The sequence below is a fragment of the Trachypithecus francoisi genome, unplaced genomic scaffold, assembly GCF_009764315.1.
Source record: "Trachypithecus francoisi isolate TF-2019V2 unplaced genomic scaffold, Tfra_2.0 Lachesis_group0, whole genome shotgun sequence".
NCBI lineage: Eukaryota > Metazoa > Chordata > Mammalia > Primates > Cercopithecidae > Trachypithecus > Trachypithecus francoisi.
This window is the reverse complement of record NW_022681453.1, coordinates 155,653,853-155,673,832: the sequence shown is the minus strand read 5'-3', so window position 1 is coordinate 155,673,832 and position 19,980 is coordinate 155,653,853. Positions and strand designations below refer to the sequence as shown.

At 49.4% G+C, this 19,980-nt stretch overlaps 1 protein-coding gene across 1 annotated transcript in view; it reads left to right on the top strand.

Annotated features, from left to right (window-relative positions):
- Positions 1–6,956: 6,956 nt before the first annotated feature.
- Positions 6,957–19,980, top strand: part of ESYT3 (extended synaptotagmin 3) — a 44,753-nt gene continuing 31,729 nt past the window's right edge. Inside the window, exon 1 of the mRNA XM_033212525.1 lies at positions 6,957–7,582. Within this exon, the coding sequence (XP_033068416.1) occupies positions 7,274–7,582 (309 nt within the window). The 5' untranslated portion in view covers positions 6,957–7,273. The remainder of the gene's footprint in view (positions 7,583–19,980) is intronic.

The window sequence follows — 19,980 nt, the reverse complement described above, 5'->3', positions numbered from 1 at the left end:
AGGACAGCAACTCTACCTTCTCCCAGAACAGTGAACACCAACCAGGCTACCTGCTTCACACTTAGGGTATGAGGTGTGTGAGAAGTGTGGTGGGGCTGGAGACCCAGGTGCAGGCTGGATCCCTCAAGAGGTGATCTTGGGCAGTAGGCAGGGGCCAGATCATGTAGGACATTGCAGAGACATCTCTACCCTCCCACTCCCCATGTCTTTCTGCTGCTCCACCACACACCCACTTCCACCAAGTTTTCATGATAAGAGTGTAAAATAATTGACTTCTTAGGTGCAGTCTCTGAATCTGCTGTCACCCCCGGGGCCTCAAACAGTACTCTAAATGTGGTCAATTTCACTGGCTGTCATATTGGTTCCAGGCACAGCCCAAAAATATGATAGGGTGAGCAGCCTAAGGGACTGCAGCTTCCTCTCCAGCTGTTTATCAGGCGATGTGAGAAGGACTATTCTGTTTGTGACTCAAACACATTCATGTATTCATCCATGTGTGTGTTCCTTCACAAACATTGAGCACCTACTGCATTCCAGGCACTCCGATAGGCACTAAGTTTGGTAAACCAGAAAATTATCAAGATACACTCAGAGAATTGAATGCCTTTTGCAGGGTAAGACCTCACAGACACTCTGGTTAAATCCTTCATTTGACCCAACAGCTTGCCAAAATCCAGAGTAGGGGTGGGATTTGCCTACATTCATACAGAAAATCATTGTTTTTGTGTTTTTAAAAATGAGATCCTATATAAATGGCCAAAAAGCACACAAAAAGATGCTCAACATCACTAATCATCAGAGAATGCAAATCAAAACCATAATGAGATATCACCTCACAGCCATTAGAATGGTTACCATAGGTCGGGCATGGTGGCTCAAGCCTGTAATCCCAGCACTTTGGGAGGCCGAGACGGGCGGATCACGAGGTCAGGAGATTGAGATCATCCTGGCTAACCCAGTGAAACCCCATCTCTACTAAAAAATACAAAAAAACTAGCCGGGCGAGGTGGCGTGCGCCTGTAGTCCCAGCTACTGGGGAGGCTGAGGCAGGAGAATGGCATAAACCTGGGAAGCGGAGCTTGCAGTGAGCCGAGATCCGGCCACTGCACTCCAGCCTGGGCGACAGAGCGAGACTCCGTCTCAAAAAAAAAAAAAAAAAAAAAAAGAATGGTTACTATATTAAAAAAAACCTGGAAAATAATGAGTGTTGGCAAGGATGGGGAGAAACTGGAACTTTGTGCACTGTTGATGGAAATATAAAATGGTTCAGCTGCTGGGGAAAGCAGCATGGCAGATCTTCAAAAATTAAACATAGAATTACCATTGATCTAGCAATTCCACTTCTGAGTATTATCCAAAAGAATTGAAAACAAGGTTAAAGAAGAGATATTTGTACACCCATGTTCACAGCAGCATTACTCACAATCGTTAAAATGTGGAAGCAACCCAAGTGACAATGACAGCTGACTGCAAAGACACAATGTGGTAAATACCTACAGTGAGAGATTAGCTTTGGAAAGGAAGGAAATTCTGACACATGCTACAACATGGATGAACCTTGGAGACATTTATGCTAAAAAAAAAAAGCCAGTCACAAAAAAGACAAACATATGGAATTATGTTTACAATTCCATATAAGCATATGGAATTACAGAATGTAAGATTCCACTTATTTGAGGTATCTAGAGTAGTCAAAATCGTAGCGACAGAAAATAGAATGGTGGTTGCGGGTAGTTGGAGGGTGTGGAGGGGAATGGGAAGTTATTGTTTAATGGGTGTAAAGTTTTGGTTTTGCAAGAAAAAGAATTCTGGAGATGGTGATGATGGTTACACAATAATACGAGTGTACTTAATACCACTGAGCTGACCCTTAAGAATGGTTAGGATAGTAAATATTATATGCATTTGCAACAATAAAAAAACTTTTAAAATTATACAGATAAAACACAAACACATTCTTGTTGGAAAAAGCCAAACAAGGCTGGGCGCGGTGACTCACGCCTGTAATCCCAGCACTTTGGGAGGCCAAGGTGGGCGGATCACGAGGTCAGGAGATCAAGACCATCCTGGCCAACACGGTGAAACCTTGTCTCTACTAAAAATACAAAAATTAGCCAGGTGTGGTGGCAGGCGCCTATAATCTCAGCTACTCAGGAGGTTGAGGCAGGAGAATCGCTTGAATCAGGGAATTGAAGGTTACAGTGAGCCAAGATCGTGCCACTGCACTCCAACCTGGCGACAGAGCAAGATTCCGTCTCAAAAAAAAAGTCAAACAATACAAACAACTTCCCCATGTGTAGGATATACAGACTTACACACATTGTGTCTGACCCAATCCTCATGACCACTCTATAACTTAAATATTATGATCTGCATTTTACAGATAAGGAAATGGAACTGCAGATTCTCTAGTTTCAGAGTCAGTAAGTGCTTGAGTCTCGATTTAAACCCAAACAAATGCTAGAGATTCTGATTTTACCCTTTGCTCCCTAGCCTCCTCCTGTAGGTCAGGCTCAAACGTTGACACTGAGGCAGAAAGATGTATCAGATACAGCTGCTGCCCTCAGAGAATTCCCCAGTCTAACAGAGGGAACAAACACAGAAAATTACTCTAGCTCTGTATGAAAATATAAAAGTAAAACTAATGACACCACTGGGCGCGGAGGCTCACGCCTAAAATCCCAGCACTTCGGGAGGTCAAGGTAGGCGGATCATTTGAGGTCGGGAGTTTGAGACCAACCTGACCAACATGGTGAAGCCTTGTTCTCTAAAAATACAAAAAAAATAGCTGGGCATGGTGGTGCATGCCTGTAATCCCAGCTACTTGGGAGGCTGAGGCAGGAGAATTGCTTGAACCTGGGAGGTGGAGATTGCACTGAGCCGAGATCACGCCACTGCATTCCAGCCTGGGCAACAGAATAAGACCCCATCTAAAAACAAAAACAAAAACAAAAAACTAATGACACCTACATAGCAGAGGACATTTATTTTTCTGTTCCAAAGGAAAGATGATTTTGTGAGATACTAAGTTTCTAAAAATAATAAAATTAGGCTGGGCACTGTGGCTCACACCTGTAATCCCAGCACTTTGGGAGGCCGAGGAGGGTTGATCACCTGAGGTCAGGAGTTCGAGACCAGCCTGGCCAAAATGGTGAAACCGTCTCTACAAAAAATACAAAAAAATTAACCGGGCATGGTGGCAAACGCCTATAATCCCAGCTACTCGGGAGGCTGAGGCAGGAGAATCACTTGAACCCAGGAGGCAGAGGTTGCAGTGAGCCAAGATTGTCCCATCGCACTCCAGCCTAGGCGCAATGGGACAGGGAAACTCCATCTCAAAAAAAAAAAGAAAGAAAGAAAAAAAAAAATGGTCAGGTGCGGTGACTCACGCCTGTAATCCCAGCACTTTGGGAGGCCGAGGTGGGCGGATCACGAGGTCAAGAGATCAAGACCATCCTGGCTAACACAGTGAAACCCTGTCTCTACTAAAAATACAAAAAATTAGCTGGGCGTGTTGGTGGCGCCTGTAGTCCCAGCTACTCAGGGGGCTGAGGCAGGAGAATGGCGTGAACCCGGGAAGCGGAGTTTGCAGTGAGCCAAGATCGTGCCACTGCAATCCAGCCTGGGCGACAGAGCGAGACTCCGTCTCAAAATAATAATAATAATAATAATAATAATAATAATAATAATAAAATTGTATGTACATTTTCCGTCTTCTTTTTAATTTAGGTCTCAACCTGGCTAAAACAGCCCTCCCCGCTACGCCAGCCACTCTCTCTCAGTCCACTCACTGCACTATCTGCAGAGCACCTTTCCTTACCTGCTGTTTTCTTGTACTTGGTTTAAATGTTGGTGTCTGTCTTCCTGCACTAGAATGTCAGCTTCCTGAGAGCAGTGAGCCTGTTGGTTCTGTTCACCCTGAATCTCTTATGCCTGGAACAGTGCCTGGCACTCAGTAGAAGGCTGTATTCGTTTCCCAGGGCTGCAGTAACGAAGTGCCACGAACTGGATAGTTTACAACAACAGGAATTTATTCTCTCACAGTTCTGGAGGCCAGCAGGGCTGAGCTCTCTCCCAAGGCTCCAGGGAAAAATCCTTCCTTGTTTCTGTCCAGCTCCTGGTGGGTGCCAGCAGTCCTTGGCATTCCTCCCTGTAACTGTACCACTCTGGTTTCTATGTGTGTCTTCACATGGCCTTTCCTTCCTGTGTGTCCTCTGTGTCCCTATCTCCGAATCTCTCTTTTCTTATAAGGACAACAGTCATTGGATTTACGGGCCACTCTAATTGAGCATGATCTCATCTTAAGTTGGTTACGTCTGCAGAGACTCTATTTGAAATAAGATTACATTCACAGGTACCAAGGGTTAGGACTTCAACATAGACACAATTCAATCCACACTAGTGACCAACTTATGTTTATTTGAGCTACTGTTCTTTGGTTGGTATGTAATAGGATGCACTCTCAAGTGTGTTCAGGTAAAGACTCTGGAAGGCATTATTCTCCCCAGGTTTTGCTGTGATCAAACCACCCATGAAATATTTTTCTTTGCTGGTGGTAGTCACTAGATGTCCAGATCAAGGGAAATAAAGGTTCCAGTGTTCAGGCACAGATTCCTTCCCAGGTAGGGTATAGAGTTTTCAATGCCATATTCTCAATGTTCTATTAAATTTGTGAGAGTAATTTAATGACATAAATAAAGTTTTAAAAATGGGGGGCAGGCACGGTGGCTCACACCTGTAATCTCAGCACTTTGGGCAGCTAAGGCAGGTGGACTGAGGTCAGGAGTTTGAGACCAGCCCGGCCAACATGGCGAAACCCCATCTCTACTAAAAATACAGAAATTATCTGGGCATGGTGGCAGGTGTCTGTAATCCCAGCTACTCGGGAGGCTAAGGCAGGAGAATCGCTTGAATCTGGGAGGCAGAGGTTGCGATGAACTGAGACTGCATCACTGCACTCCAGACTGGGCACCAGAGTGAGATTCCATCTCAAAAAATAAATAAAATAAAATAAAAAATAAATAAAATAAATTTTAAAAGGGAGGGTGAAATCATAATCCCATCACCCTCACGTACTTTGGAGAAATTTTAGAAGAGGAACATTCCAGGCAGAGGGAACAGCAAGTACAAAGGCCTTGCAGCAGAAATGAATTTGATGTGTTCAAGGAACAGAAAGGCAATGCAGCTGGGAATGGCAATGTCCCACAGGTCTCAGACTGGGCATCTTTCTCAGTGGGTGTGCATCCAGTTCACAAAGCAACAATCTTCGTTTCTCTAGTAAACCCCCCACAAACTCACTACCTTCCACACCCCCTCCCAAACTAACCCAGGTTGAGGTGTGGACCTGCTGTGTGTGGAGGATGAAGGGGATGATAGATTCAGTTGGATCCTGCCTCCAAGGGATTTGGAATTGGGACAGGGTAAGGGTCAAGGCAGTCTCTGGATTGGTGAGACCTGTGTCCTCCATCTCTGGATGCTAGGGGGAAAGTGCTGTGTTCTGCACTTCAGTCAGACAGGCAGGTCAACAGGGAGGGACACAAGGATGAGGAGTGCAGTTCTGGCAGTTAGCTTCCTGGTCCGTCCATCCTGAGAGCCAGCCACATTCTGCCTCAGCTTCCAGGAGAATTCCCAGTATCCCTATCATACACTCTCTTTTGCTTCAGCAGACCTGGGTTAACCAATAGAAAAATATTTTGAGGAAAGAATTCTGTGGTCAAATAATCTGGGAAACACTGGGTTAAATAGAATTTAATAGCTTTTTGTCTGAAGGACTTCTCAGAGCCTTTAATAGGACTGTGTACATGCAACTCCCAAGAAGGAACTCCAGCGAGCAGCATTTCTTCCGTTGATTTCCCAGGCTACACTGGGAGATGTCAGTGTAATAGGATGTTAAGTTGGGGGACTTTCAGCCTCTGTTTTGGCTGAGTCCTGGAAAGTCAAGAACAATAGAGAAGAGTCCAGGTATTCTGACCACCAGGAACTCACCCGTTGTTGAAAAAAACTCATTACAGTAAGTAATTTTATCCAAGAGAGAAGGATAAAGCCAGAGAGAGAAAAAGAGTGAGAGAGCAAGAGTCAGAGAGAATGAGAACGAGAGAGAGAGGGTGGTAGGGGGGAGAGGGAGAGAGAGACAGAGAGAAAAGGAAAGAAGAGAATCTTTTGATTGCTATCCATTGGCTCCAGCCTTTTGATAAACCTGTTGAAAGAGTATAGAGTCATTCCAAATCATTCCGGCACATTTGTCAATTCCAAAATCACATTCCAGTAATTGATGTGAGCCCTTTCATGTGGCCACCTGAAATATATACTATCCACAAGACGATTTACCATCCGAACTTAAGAGATTCGGAGATCCACCTGCTGTGATCACTAAAGGGTTACAAACCGTGGGCTTCACCATTGACTCTCAGGCACCTAGGGGCTTCCTCTTCACCTTTCCTTTTATTCGCCAGTCACTTTCCCTTGTTGGGTGCCCCACAGATGGCCAGGACAGGCCGGCCCCTGGAAGTTCCCGGTCTGATGATTCAGGAAATAACGATCCAAACTGACACCTATAAGAGAGGGTGGGGAGAGCAGGGCAGAGGGTTTTATGGCGCGCAGGAGGGGCCCTGAGCTCGGCTCGATGAGGCTGGGGGCTAGGTCTAAGCTTTACCGATGCCAGAAGAGCTGGCTCTAGGGTCCAGTTGGAGGGTGGGGACGCAGGACCTGAGGCCGGGGAGGCCTGGCTGAGCCTGTCCAGAGAGGGCCTCGAATGCCAGCTGAATCCAGACTATACTGTGTATTATAGACTGCGTGTAGGAAACAGGTTTTAGGTGATGTTTATCCATGTTAAGCCAGTTTGTACACAGGCCTCGGTGAGTCATCAACCACCTAGGGCAGCACTTGGTCCACCCAGACTAGCGAGTGCGCACCTCCGGCTGACGCCTGCGCCACGTGCTGGGGTCGGAGGCTGAGCTTACCAGCTGGTTGCTCTTTAGAGCCGGCGGGAGCCAGGCGAGCGGCCCGCCCCACTAGGGCGGAGACTTCCGGAGCTGCGGGCTCACTGGAGCAGAGCGTTGGGGCGGTGCGGCGCGGCGCGGCTCGGTGCATTTCCAGGCGTCGCGCTCCAGTGCGCGGTAGAGAACCCTGAACTCGGAGCGCTGAGAGGCCCAGCAGGGCAAGGGGGCGCGGCGTCCTGGTCCTCGCGCTTGGGAGACAGATGCGCCTGGGCGTCGGGGCATGCGGACCTAAGCTCGGGTGAAGCTCTCGGGAAGGGCAAGACGGCTGCGACGAGATGCGAGCAGAGGAGCCCAGCGCCCCGGGAGCCCAGCGCGCGCCGGGCCCTGAGCTGCGCCTGTCCAGCCAGCTGCTGCCCGAGCTCTGTACCTTCGTGGTGCGCGTCCTTTTCTACCTGGGGCCTGTCTACCTAGCTGGCTACCTGGGGCTCAGCATAACCTGGTTGCTGCTCGGCGCTCTGCTGTGGATGTGGTGGCGCAGGAACCGCCGCGGGAAGCTCGGGCGCCTGGCCGCCGCCTTCGAATTCCTTGACAATGAACGCGAGTTCATCAGCCGCGAGCTGCGAGGCCAGCACCTGCCAGCCTGGGTGAGCCGAACCGGGCGGGGGTCGGAGGTGGGGAGATGCCTTTCGACGTTCGGAGGAACTTGCGGTCAGCCGGGAGCTGGTGCGCGCAAACCCGAGGGAGGGCGGGAGCACGGTGACCCGCACAACCCGTTCCCCACCGCTCCTGGCGCACAGACCCTGGGGGCGGTGGCCGTCCCCTCCCGCGGCGCGCAGCACCCTCACCTCCACCTCTGGTCCGACTGCAGTGGGAGCGGGGATCCTGGGTTTCAGTTAAGGCCCCAGAGCCCGAGAGAAGAGTCACGGGCAGGCCACACCCAGGAGAAAAACAAGGGCGTCTGGGACGTCGCACACTTACTCGCGTTGGAATCAGAAGGCATTTCTTCCACCCGCCTGTTGATTCAGAGAACCAACGGCGGACGCCAAACGTAGATGTGCAAATACCGCAGTGACAGAAACGGCGGGCCCAGTTGCTTTCGGCAGAGGCCCGGACTGCAGGAGGGGGAGGGCTCCGCGGGGCTGGAGGTGGAGTGGCGGGTACGACTGGGAGACCCACGGCGCCGGCCCCGGGCCTCCTTCCCTCCCTCCCTCCGCCGGATAGGGATGCCGGCGCACTCATACTGCTCCGACAAACCCATCTCCTGGGGTGGCATGGGCGGCACTAGGATTCCTCAAACGCTTCTGGTCCTGGCTTACCTAACAAAACCCAAGTTCTGCGCCCCATCGAATAACTCCCAGGGTGACACAGTTCTCCTGGGTGATTCTTATGATTAGATGAGCTTGGGAAACACTGGCAAGAGGGGTGTTCCATCCAAGGGTTGGTCTGCGCAAAACCCTTACGATTCCTCCGGTGCTGGGGGCTCTGCGTTCTTAGATGTCTTCCAGATACTCTCAGGCCCACGGGGGAGGCCGCCAGACCCCTCATTGTCTCTAGCCTGTGGCCTGTAAAGTCCAGCAGGGCCATAGGTTCCTCCTGACAGTACTCTCCAAAGTGGGGTGTGAGAAAAAAATATAAGGCCCATTTAGTTTATCTTATAAGAGCAATGAAGTCTTATTGTATCAGTCTGCCATAACTGAGTACCACCGGCTGCATGGCTTAAAGGCCAGACACTTTTTTCCTTTCATTTCTAGAGCCTCGAAGTCCAAGATCAAAGTGCAGCTGGCCTGCAGCTGGCTGTCTTCCTGCTTCTTCACACCATCTTTCTTCTGTATCCTGATCTCTTCTTAGAAGGACATCAGTCATATTGGATTAAGGCTCACCCTGATGAACTCATTTTCACTTAGTTACCTCTTTAAAAACCCCACCTGCAAATAGAATCACATTCTGAGGGACTGAGAATTAGCACTTGAAAGTGGGCATACACTTCATAACACTTAATATTTAATGTACGATTTGATGGTAAAGCTTTGTAAATAGCTTACATATATGGGGGATGAGGGGCCAAAGACTCTTCCTGATAAGGGTGCACACTTTTCTGTGGTAGTAGCCATAGGGGTAGTGCATGGGGCCTGACTCCCACAGACTTTGGTCATCCTGATGGTTCTGTAGGGCTTGTGATTCTGAAAGGTGTGGACCCAGCAAGCAGGTTCAACCTGTCCACACCCCTTGCTCACTGTTGAGGGAGTCCAGGCCACCTGTCAGATTTCTGTTTTGTCCCCCTTGGTGGCCTTAGCCCATGAGGGTGGGCCTGTGAGTCTTCACCAAGTAACACCCCTTCTTTTCTCCCCTTCTGTATCAGGGAAGCCTCTAGACACTTAGTTATATGTAAAGGCAGTATTTCTATTTCTGAAATTGGGTCAAAAATCAGATTGTGTAGGGGCATTGACACCCTCCCTGCCTCTCCCCCACATACACCACAGAGACAATTCTGGCCTCTGTTGGGGATACGGACCCCAAGAGCAACATGGACCTAGCCAACAGGGAACTCAGCCTGAACTCAAGAAGACACCTCCTGGGTTTTCACCTCGCAACCCATATCCCAGGCTTGACCCAGCTGGGTAGAGGGACACAGACAGGAAGGTGATGCTCTCTCTCCTACCAAGAGGGCAGTCTCAGGTGGGGACAGATGCATAACAGGTCATTGCCATCGAGGGGAATTGGAGCCAGGAGTCGGAACAGGGTCTAGTCAGGTGGAAGGCCTGGTATGAAGGACACCCTACCAGGTTTCCATAGCATATTGTCCCCGAATCACAGCCCCCTTTCTCCTTGACAAGGACCTGGGAAAGGCTGGCCTCAGCCTGCATTCTGCACCTGGCTGACTTGTCTGGGTAGGTTGGAGGACCAGGGCCTGGATAACCTGTTGGATTGAGCCACTGGTGTGGCACAGGGCATTCTGGCCGAGGGAGGCAGTGAGCACAGCATGGAGATGTGACATAGTCACTGCAGGAGGGAGCGCTGTGTGCTGGGCCTGGCTGAAGTGTGTGGTAGGGGTTGATGGACAGGGTCAAGTTTAGGCAGACTTGATGGAGGCTGGCCCTGTTCTGAAGGCTGGAAGGACCCTTGGATGCTCGGAAAGCAGCATGGTGGGACAAGGGAGGCTGGAGGAGACAGACCAGTTGGGAAAGTGATTTCAGCCAAGACGGTAGTAGTGAGGGAGGAAGGTGGGAGATGCTTGGGAGTGGGACTTTATATGCGTGGTGGCCTCTAGAGTGGGGGTGCAGGAGGATCCAGGGGTCTTCCAGGGCACTTTCTGGTTTAGGGAGCTGGTTGACCATTACTGTGATTGGGATTCCAGGATGAGAAACAGGTCTGGGGAAGTTGGTTGCCTGTATGAACACCTGTGAAGTGCATACAAATAGATGCAGGTGTGAGCTTTTCACCTGCCTCATGAAGGTTTCCATGCTCAGGGATGATATGGAAAACCTGGAGTCTACCCGGTTGAATATTCTTCTCTCTGCGTTTTTAGGAACACAAACCGTGAAGGCAAAGAGAGACGGGGCTCTGGGCATGGTGGGGGCAGTATGACCCCTTGCACAAGATTTTGGGCATGGATGAATGGATCTCTTCATCATCACATGGTGACCTTTTAGCATGCCTTGCCTCTTGAGAACTGATTTCTCTGCCTGAAAGAATGATGGCTTATGACCTCCTTTGGTATCAAGAAATATTTCTACAAGTTAACAGATGGCAAATCAATAGTTGGGGGACTGAAGAGTTGAATAACTCAAGGGCAGCACCCTCAAGCCTGTGTTGCATGTTGTGTGAGCTGGCCCTGTACTCTAGCCCCTAATGGGGAGGGATGGATATCCGGCCCACCTGCTGCTTGTCAAGCTGTACGCTGCTTAGAAGGGGCGCCTTTTTCTAATTTGCACCAACTCCCTGTGAAGTGGTGGAGGCCAAGGCCTGGCTGAGCTGAGGCGGGGATGCCATCCCTCCCCACTGCCATCCAAGGCAGCCGTTGTCAGCCAGTCCTCAGTCATGCATGGCTTTCCTGCCTGGTCTTAGACTCCTTCTCAACATTTTGCTCCAAGATGCTGCCTCCAGGTGATCATAGAAATGGCTTTCCCTGGCTGAAGCTGTTTCTCCACCTGTAAAAGGAAGTTGTGTTGGAAGGTCTTTCACAGTCATTTTGGTCCTGATGTCTGATTTCTTTTTTTTTTTTTTTTTTTTTGAGACGGAGTCTGGCTCTGCCGCCCAGGCTGGAGTGCAGTGGCCGGGTCTCAGCTCACTGCAAGCTCCGCCTCCTGGGTTTACGCCATTCTCCTGCCTCAGCCTCCCAAGCAGCTGGGACTACAGGCGCCTGCCATGTCGCCCGGCTAGTTTTTTGTATTTTTTAGTAGAGACGGGGTTTCACCGTGTTAGCCAGGATGGTCTCGATCTCCTGACCTCGTGATCCGCCCGTCTCGGCCTCCCAAAGTGCTGGGATTACAGGCTTGAGCCACCGCGCCCGGCCCTGATGTCTGATTTCTAGTCAAACTTCAGACAGTCCTGCTTCTCCTCCAGGTCCCCAGCCATGGGAGATATAGCTGGAAGGAAGAATTCGCCTTACTGGAAGAGGCGGTGAAGGAAGAACCTGTGGATCCCCTTTGTCTTGTGAATGTGGCCTGACCACGTGGGGAAGAAGGCAGGGTGGCCCCCGCAGCTCATCCTTGAACAGAGGGTTCAAGAGGCTGCACGTTTCCATGCGAATGCTCCTCTGACAGTACTTATGTGTACTTTTGAAGGAATTAAGAGCCTCCTCAGTCAGCTGTCCTTGTCGGGTAGGGACTATGTATAGCACAGTGACAAGTACGGAGCCCTTGATATTACTCATTTAATTGTAGGCCTTGGCAAGTCACAAAAGCTTTCTTGCCACACATGGTTGTGGTGAGCCGACTGTTTGAAAAGCTGCTTGCACAGAGCCAGACACAAGCAAATGCCCAGTGGGGGCTGTCCTTTTATGTTCCTCCAATTCCTGGGCTTCCTAACTACCTTTTCCTAATATGAAATGAATGCCCAAGTGGCAAGCTCGTCTTTCCAGCATCTGGATGACTGTCAAGGGGTGAAGAGAGCGGAAAGGACACGCAAAGCACTTGTGTGGAACCCCCTGCAACCCGGCTCTTCCTGGAGCCTGCTCCTGTGGGTTCTCGGAGTCCCAGCTGTGCTGCTCACGCGAGAGCTGCCTTCTGATCTTCAGAGCCCGTCCTTCATGCTCCGGGCTCCTGAGACCCTTCTCGGGGTAACCTTTGCTGCTTTGCTTCCCTGCCCACCTCCCCCGGTAGGGGCCCCTGTGTGGAGCTCTGCAGCCTTCACTCCTGGATTTGTGCATGAATCAGCCCTTCACTGACCCGTAAATTTCCAGCTATTCAGCCATTGATCAGTGCTTCAACTGGATGATCGGGTTGCTTATCAGATATTGATGTGCCCCTGCCATGACCGGGCCCCGTGAGGAAGGAAGTTTGAAATCCTCACCTCACTCTAGGTTGGGGAAATGAGAGCTGGTTGTAGGAAAATAGCCTGAGGCAGTGTAGAGGGGAGAAAGCGCTGTGAGAAAACATGGCATTTTGTCTCTCTCTGGTTTCTGGCCAGGCTGGCTGTCCTTTCAGCTGGTAGCAATCAGTTATATCAGTTGGCAGCTTTGTGAGGGGCAGTTAACTCGTGTGTGTCTGCTGGTGAGGCGGTCGCGATGTGAAGTGGTGGAAGTCATTGGGGTCGTTCATGGAGGGATCTTGAGAAGCCCCTTGTTCTCTCTGGGCCTCTGATTTCTCTGAAAATCATGACATTTTAGGAGATGTTCTATAGAGTCTTCATAGCTGTAGGGTCTGCCATCCTTAACCAGTCCCGAGTCAGCTTTTCTCTGGTGACACATACCCCACAGGACCCCACTTGCCGCCTTTCATGCGCCCCATCTAACTGGGTGTGCTCTGGGGCTGCGGGCAGAAGCAAGCACCAGAGGAAAAAGGTGAGCATTTCACACAAAGTGATGGGCATTCCGAGGCACAGAGCAGCGTCCCTGGGATTGCCCCTTCCAAGCCTCCCTGCCAGCCACTTAGGCAGACAGCCAAGGGCTGAGTGCTTTGCTTACCTAGTGCTGAGAGCTTGACACTCTTTCTGTGGCTGGAGCAGCAGTCATTCCAGGACCCAGGCTCTCAGGGACTGTCCTGAGATACTTCAGTTCGTTAGAGGAAGTAAATGCAGTGACAGCTCTGAGCTAGCCTGGGCACTCTTAGATTAGATCACAAAGCCTGATGCTTGGAGCCAGGGCCACGGAACCTGATTTTAAACAGGTTCAGGACTGATTGGGCGCTGCTTGGAATTAGGGAGACTTCTTACCTTTGAGGTCCCTGCCGCCCTGTGAAATTATTCAGATGACTTGGAATCAGGCCTGTCCTCAGGAAGGAAGAGGCAGATAGATTTTAGTCATGCCTTTGGGATTTCTGCCCCATGTCTTAATGATGGTTCATGGACTTATGTCCTGGGCCAGGATTGGGCAATAGGAGTGACAGAGTATGGGCCTTCTTTCCTCCAAGCCCAACAGAGGGATCCTAGGCATCCATGTGTTCATTCCTGTACTCACTCAGCAAGCATTTACTGAGAACTTGCAGTGTGTCAGGCATAGAGCTGCAGGTGGGGCAGCATGAGTGACACACGGCCCCTGCCCTTGAGGAACCCATGAGCTAGATGGAGATTCAGACCTGCAAGGGCAGCCTCTTCTGATAGAGCATGATCAGTCCTCTGAGGTGACTCCAAGTCTGAGGCTCCGAGAAAGCATGGGGAAGGGGCTCTATCCTGGGCTGGAAGTGGCCCAGGAAGCCTTCTTGGAGGAAGAGGCACTATGGTATTGCTGGCTGTGGTAGGGAGTTGGGGACTCGGCCCACAGTCTTTCACAGGTTAGGTCAGCTGAGCTCATTATTGCATCTTGGGGTGAGCAGATTCTGGGACAGCAATGTATGATACCTGAGCTCACATGAGACTGCTCACCGCTTCATTTACAAGGGGCTGAATCTTTCTGGGACAGGAATGTCCAGGCAACCTTTTCTCAGCCAGGGCCTGAGTGCCTGAGTAACTGAGAGGTCACATGGTGGACGAGGATCAGGGCCATGAGTAGGGACAGGCCCTGTTCTCCTGTGTTGCAGCCCCCTCTGCAGTGGGCAGGAAGGTGGGGAGAGATGGTCACCCGCTTCCACTGGGTCCTGGCCAGAGTCTTGGTAGCAGGCAGAGATGGTACTTCTGTGGGAATGTCTCCGGTGACTTTGAGGAGGGGCCTGTGGGAGGTGTGAGCTGCCCCCTGAAACCTGGGAGGGCCACAACCCAACTACCTGAGGGAGAGGAGCTGAGACCTGGCCTGCCTTGCTCCTTCGCCTGCCCATCCCACTCCTCCCAGCAGAATTCAGGGATTTCTAAATCTCTGGGAACCTAGAGTTTGTAGCACAAAAGTGCTCACATGTGCTTGAGGCAAGTGATTTCCTTTTCCTTCTCCTCCTCCTTTACTGCAGATATTGAAGAGGGATTTAAGATGTTTTTCTGCCCTATTGAGAATTATTAAAGAGACAAAGCACCTTTTTCTTTTTTTAAGGTGCTGTGTATTTCAAGCTAAGGATATAAGACTTGATTTCCTCAGGCCACAGAGGGGTGCAGAGCCCAGGTCCCATAAGCCCTATCTCTGCGGGAGGGCAGACCAAGAAGCCCCGTGCCAGTGTGTCATGAGTCATGAGCCTTGGAAATCTCAGAGTAAAAAGCCAAGGAAATTCTCTAGGCTATAGGATGTTTCAGGATCCCAGAATCATCCACTCTATTCCTTTGTCCATGTTGTATTCACTTTTTAACATAACTGGTTATAAACTGTCTAAAAATGTATTTTTTTCTGGTCATGAAAGTAAACATTCTTATTGGAGAATATTTGGAAATGGCATAAAAGTTAAAATTAGGATAAGCGGCCAGGCGCGGTGGCTCACGCCTGTAGTTCCATCACTTTGGGAAGCTGAGGCAGGCACATCACGAGGTCAGAAGATCTAGACCATCCTGGCTAACATGGTGAAAACCCGTCTCTACTAAAAATACAAAAAATTAGCCAGGCGTGGTGGTGGGCGTCTATAGTCCCAGCTACTTGGGAGGCTGAGGCAGGAGAATGGTGTGAACCTGGGAGGTGGAGCTTGCAGTGAGCCGAGATCATGCCACTGCACTTCAGCCTGGGAGACAGAGCTAGACTCCGTCTCAAAGAAAAAAAAAAAAATTAGGGTAGGCATTTTACAATCCCTCCACCCAGAGATACAGTATGTTTGGGTGTACTTCCTTTATATAGAAAATATATGAAAACAGTTTCTTAAAAACTTGTACCTTTTTCTTATTTTTTTATGTTCTTAACATTATATTACAAACATTCTCCAAAAACACTTCTAAGGACGACCGTATCCTTCATGTGAATATACCACAAGCTGTGTAATTGTTTCTCCAACCTTGATTATATTGGTTACTTCGAAGCTTTCCTGGTCACATGGCTAGCGGAGGTGGGTGGTGGTTCCTCTGTCTATCCGCAGTTTCTCCCTCTGATTTGTGTATCTAGATTCTGTGACTCATCCTTCAAGTCCAAACTCAGTCCCCACCCCCAGGACTCTTCTCCTTGGGCTCTTAAGAGCTCTGAGCATGTGTCTGTCACTCTGCTTACCAGACTGATTTGTAACCTACCTATTTTTATGGCTAACTTTTCCTCCAGGCTGAAAGTTCTTTTAAGATAAGGTATACGTCTTGTACGTATCTGTAGCTTCAGCTGCTAGCTCAATGCCCAGTTCATAGTAAGGACTCAATAGCAATCTGCTGAATGAATGCTACAGTGAATGCCTACTGTGTAAATCTTAGTCCACACTTCTCAATTTAATTAGTATGGATTCCTAGAAGTTTATGAAGATTTTTAAAGACACTTTTGCCCATTCACTGTGGTCTTATCACCATTGAATATTATCTTTTGGGGCCTATGCTAGTTTAATAAGCAAGAGGATACTTTTTTTGACTTCTAGGAATTACCAGCCCTGTAACTGGATCATTGAACTCTCTGAGCTTACTATCATCGCTTAGGTCCTCTTTAAAAAACTACTCTGTGGACAGCTCAGAGCCACCCCACTCTGCTTTGAGCCCTTCCTCCTTAGCAAAGAGTGCCCGTGTTCAGTGTTCTCATCACTGTGACTAGTGGATTTCATCTGCTCAGTTCTGCTGGGTTCAGCTGATTTAGGCTGCGTGTGTTAAGGAGCTGTGGGATTACAGAACAGTGCCAGACAGATTTTCAAGTTGGCAAAGCAATTGTTTCCCTCAAAGTACTTGAGCTGGGTAATTTAAAGCAGAAGAGTTGGAAGATTTAAAAGTAGTTTTAACGGTTAAGTGTTTGCCTTCCAAGAACAGAGGGAAAAAAGGAAAAGGCTGTGCCTCAGGAGAAAAGCGAAATCGAAGGACCACTTTGCTTGTGAAAGCAGGAACCACTGAACAGGCGGCCACAGAGCAGCAGCCGATCTTGGGAAGACAGGAGCCAATCTGAAGTCCAATGGCCTCCTTTTGTAGGACATCTCTGTAGGACACTCAGAATGAGTGGATCTCCTCTCCTCCGAGCAGCTAGTTAGCAGGGTGGATTGTCTGTAAGAATGTCCTTTGGAGTAGGGAAGAGCCATGAGGCTTTTTTTAGGAAACAGTGTGTGTCTTTGCACATGTGTGTGACTCTGCGGATGTGTCTGTGTGTCTGCCTGTGTGTCCACATGTCTGTGTTTGTGCATCTCTCTGTGTCTGTGTGACTACATGGCTGCTCCCTGTAGTCATGCCCCGCGCAAGGGAGCTGGCAGAATTCACCGAATGACAGGGAGGCCCTTTAAGTGAGGCTCCTTAGTCCCTCTGCCTCCCAAGAGGGTCTGGTGGCCCAAGCTCTTGTCAAGGCCTCCCACCCCAACCCCAGACCCATCTGTGTGGACCCCATCAAAACCCTTGGCTCCAATAGGAGGCAGCTGTCATCTGGCTCCATTTCCTCACTGCTGTGGAATCATTTTTCCTAAGTGGGTTAAGAAATAATGCACAAGGCCGGGCGCGGTGGCTCAAGCCTGTAATCCCAGCACTTTGGGAGGCCAAGATGGGCGGATCACGAGGTCAGGAGATCAAGACCATCCTGGCTAACACAGTGAAACCCCATCTCTACTAAAAAATACAAAAAACTAGCCGGGCGAGGTGGCGGGCGCCTGTAGTACCAGCTACTCGGGAGGCTGAGGCAGGAGAATGGCGTAAACCCGGGAGGCGGAGCTTGCAGTGAGCTGAGATCCGGCCACTGCACTCCAGCCTGGGCGACAGAGCCAGACTCCGTCTCAAAAAAAAAGAAATAATGCACAGACATCACCACCTAAAGATGGAGTATTGATGGGGGCCTCTTTGGTGGCCTGTCTAGCATGGAATTCTAGTTAGACTTGAATTTGCTTTACCTTCTTCTCTCTAAATTCTCTTCACCACCACTCCCTTGACAATGCCTAAAAACACCATCATTAAAATATTAGCTCACTTTGCCTGGAACGCTTCGGCTCAAGTACACTAACAGCATCAAGAGGTATGTTAGTTTAGGGAGGCCTCAGATGGGGAGGGTAGAGGCTTGTGAACTATTTAAACTTCTCTGACAGGTAGTGCAGGGAGGACAGTGGACGTCTGACATCCTGGTGACTCGACTATGTGTCTGGGCATCTTTGAAATTTTCCAGGCCTGCTTTGGGGAAGTGCTTTGGGAAAAAGACCTGTAATACGTCAGTGAGGATAGTGTACATGTTTTATGGAGATAAAGCTTGCTGGAGCGCTGGATTTGTCTCTAACACCAAACCATTTAGAAGTAGATTTATGTCCACTGTTTTGCTTGACTGTGGATCTGGGAAGAACAGGAATTAACGGCCCCACTTATTAATCAGCAAGAAACCTGAGGCTGAAGGGAGTTAAGACCAAAACCCTGTGCTCTAAGTCCCTAGGCGCACTTCCTTCTCTTCCTCCCACCTGGCTACAGAAAGCAGGTGTGAGGTGGGGGTGGCTCACCTTTTAGAGGACAGAGCAGGCCCAGAGTCAGGGAAATCATAATATTCTGTTTTTTGCCTTTTGGCTCTGGCCTCCCCTTGCTGTTTGTGGAAGAATTCCCTTTATGAAGGAGTTGAGGTCTGTAGGCTGCTGGTAAGAATTTGGTGACATAGCAGTGTTCTCCTAGAAGTGACAGCTGGAAACCCAGGCTGTGACTTTCTAGCTTAGTCAGGAACCCCCGGAGGCAGAGGAGCCACCTTCTTCCAGGGCCTGATAAGCTCTCCAGCCTGGGGAGTCCTGGCCACTCATTCTTCCACATCCGCCACTAAGATCAGAACCACCAGGAGCTTGTTAAAGACGCAGGTTTCTAGGCCCCTGTCCCAGTCCTCTGGAATCAGAATTTCTGTGGGCCCTGACCGAGCAGCTGGACTGTAGTGAGCTCTCCAGGTGGGACTGTTGAACACAGAAGTCTGAGAATCGCTAGAGCTCTTTGCACTGCCAGGTGGTGTGGGTGACTCCCCACTAGCTGGTCCCAGAGACTCCCAGCCTCATGGGGAACTGCAACAAAAGCTCAGTGATGTTAGGGCTGAGTTCAGTGTGGGCCGCCCATCTTATTTTTCAGCTCTCTCTTTGTTTCCCTAGTGAGGAAAGACACAAGGCAGAGGCTCAGATTGGGTGCGTTTGCCAAGCTTCACTATGTAGCGCCCCCACTGGGCAGAGTTTCACACGGGTGCCTGACAGGCACTGGGCCCAGCTGTCTGTGGCTGTCTTTATCTGAGCCACAGATCCCTGGGCCCATCAGCGAAGCCACGGAAACACCAACAGTGTTCCTCCTTCCATCTTAACCACTTGCACTGTGTTGTAAATCCTCATTCTGTTCTCCCCTTGCAGTGGTGGCCAGAGGCACTAGGAAACTCAGCAGAGAATTTGCTGGGCTCTGGGTGAGGCAGAACTGGACACATAGCTCAAGTGACATTGTTCTTGCACGTACTTGAGGTCAAAGGGGTCAGAGTGCCTGCGCCTCCCGGGTCTGTACAACTTCCAGCAAGAGTTACCACTTCCAGAATGCTTATTCTGAGCCAGGAAAGATACCAAGCATCATCCATGCATTTAGTCTTCTCAGGAACTGTGAAGTTGGCAATATTGTACCCATCTCGCAGATGAGAAAGCTGAGACTTACGGAGGTGGCATTTCAAACACACAAGGAGTAGGTTAGACAAACACTAAGGAGTGGACTTCAAATGCTGACATTTCAGGTGGAAGATGGGGAGAAGAAGTGGATAAGAAGAATATTTGAAGCTTGGGCTCCAGTCATATGTAGGTGAGAGCTGGGTTCTGATCACATGGGTAATCTTGGCAAGTACTAACTAGTCTCTGAGCCTCTCCTCATTTGTAAAATGGGAATAATGATATATTTTCTGTTCACTTTACAGAGTGTTGGGAGCATCAAATGCAAGTGTTTATGGAATGCCCTTTGTAAGCCATAAGGTGTGGCCTCTGCCAATCAGGGCTGAAGCCCCATAAGAGCAGTCGCCTGCTAAATCCCAGACTTTATAAAAGAGGTTTCTATAAAACCTTATGTGATGCTGTGTGAGGTTTTCTTAGGAGGAGTGAGTGGATGGAGTGGAAAAGCACAGACTCTGTGGTCAGGCAGACCCAGGCTTGGGTCTCCATTCTAGCACACCACTACTGGAGATTATAAGTCATGTAACGTCTCTGAACTTTAGTTTCTTTATCTGTAAAATGGGGCAAACAAGGGATTAGGTGAGTATTAAATGACATGAGATGACATGAACTCAAAAAGGTTGAAAATAGGATGGAAAATACGCAACTGGCCAAGTCTGAAACAAAAGAAAGCTGAGGTAGCAATTGCCATATTAGACAGAATAGAACTCAAAGCAAAGAAGGTTGTTATATGCTTGTAAAGGACAGTAATTATATACCTGGGCATGTTGGCTCACACCTGTAATCCCAACAGTTTGAGA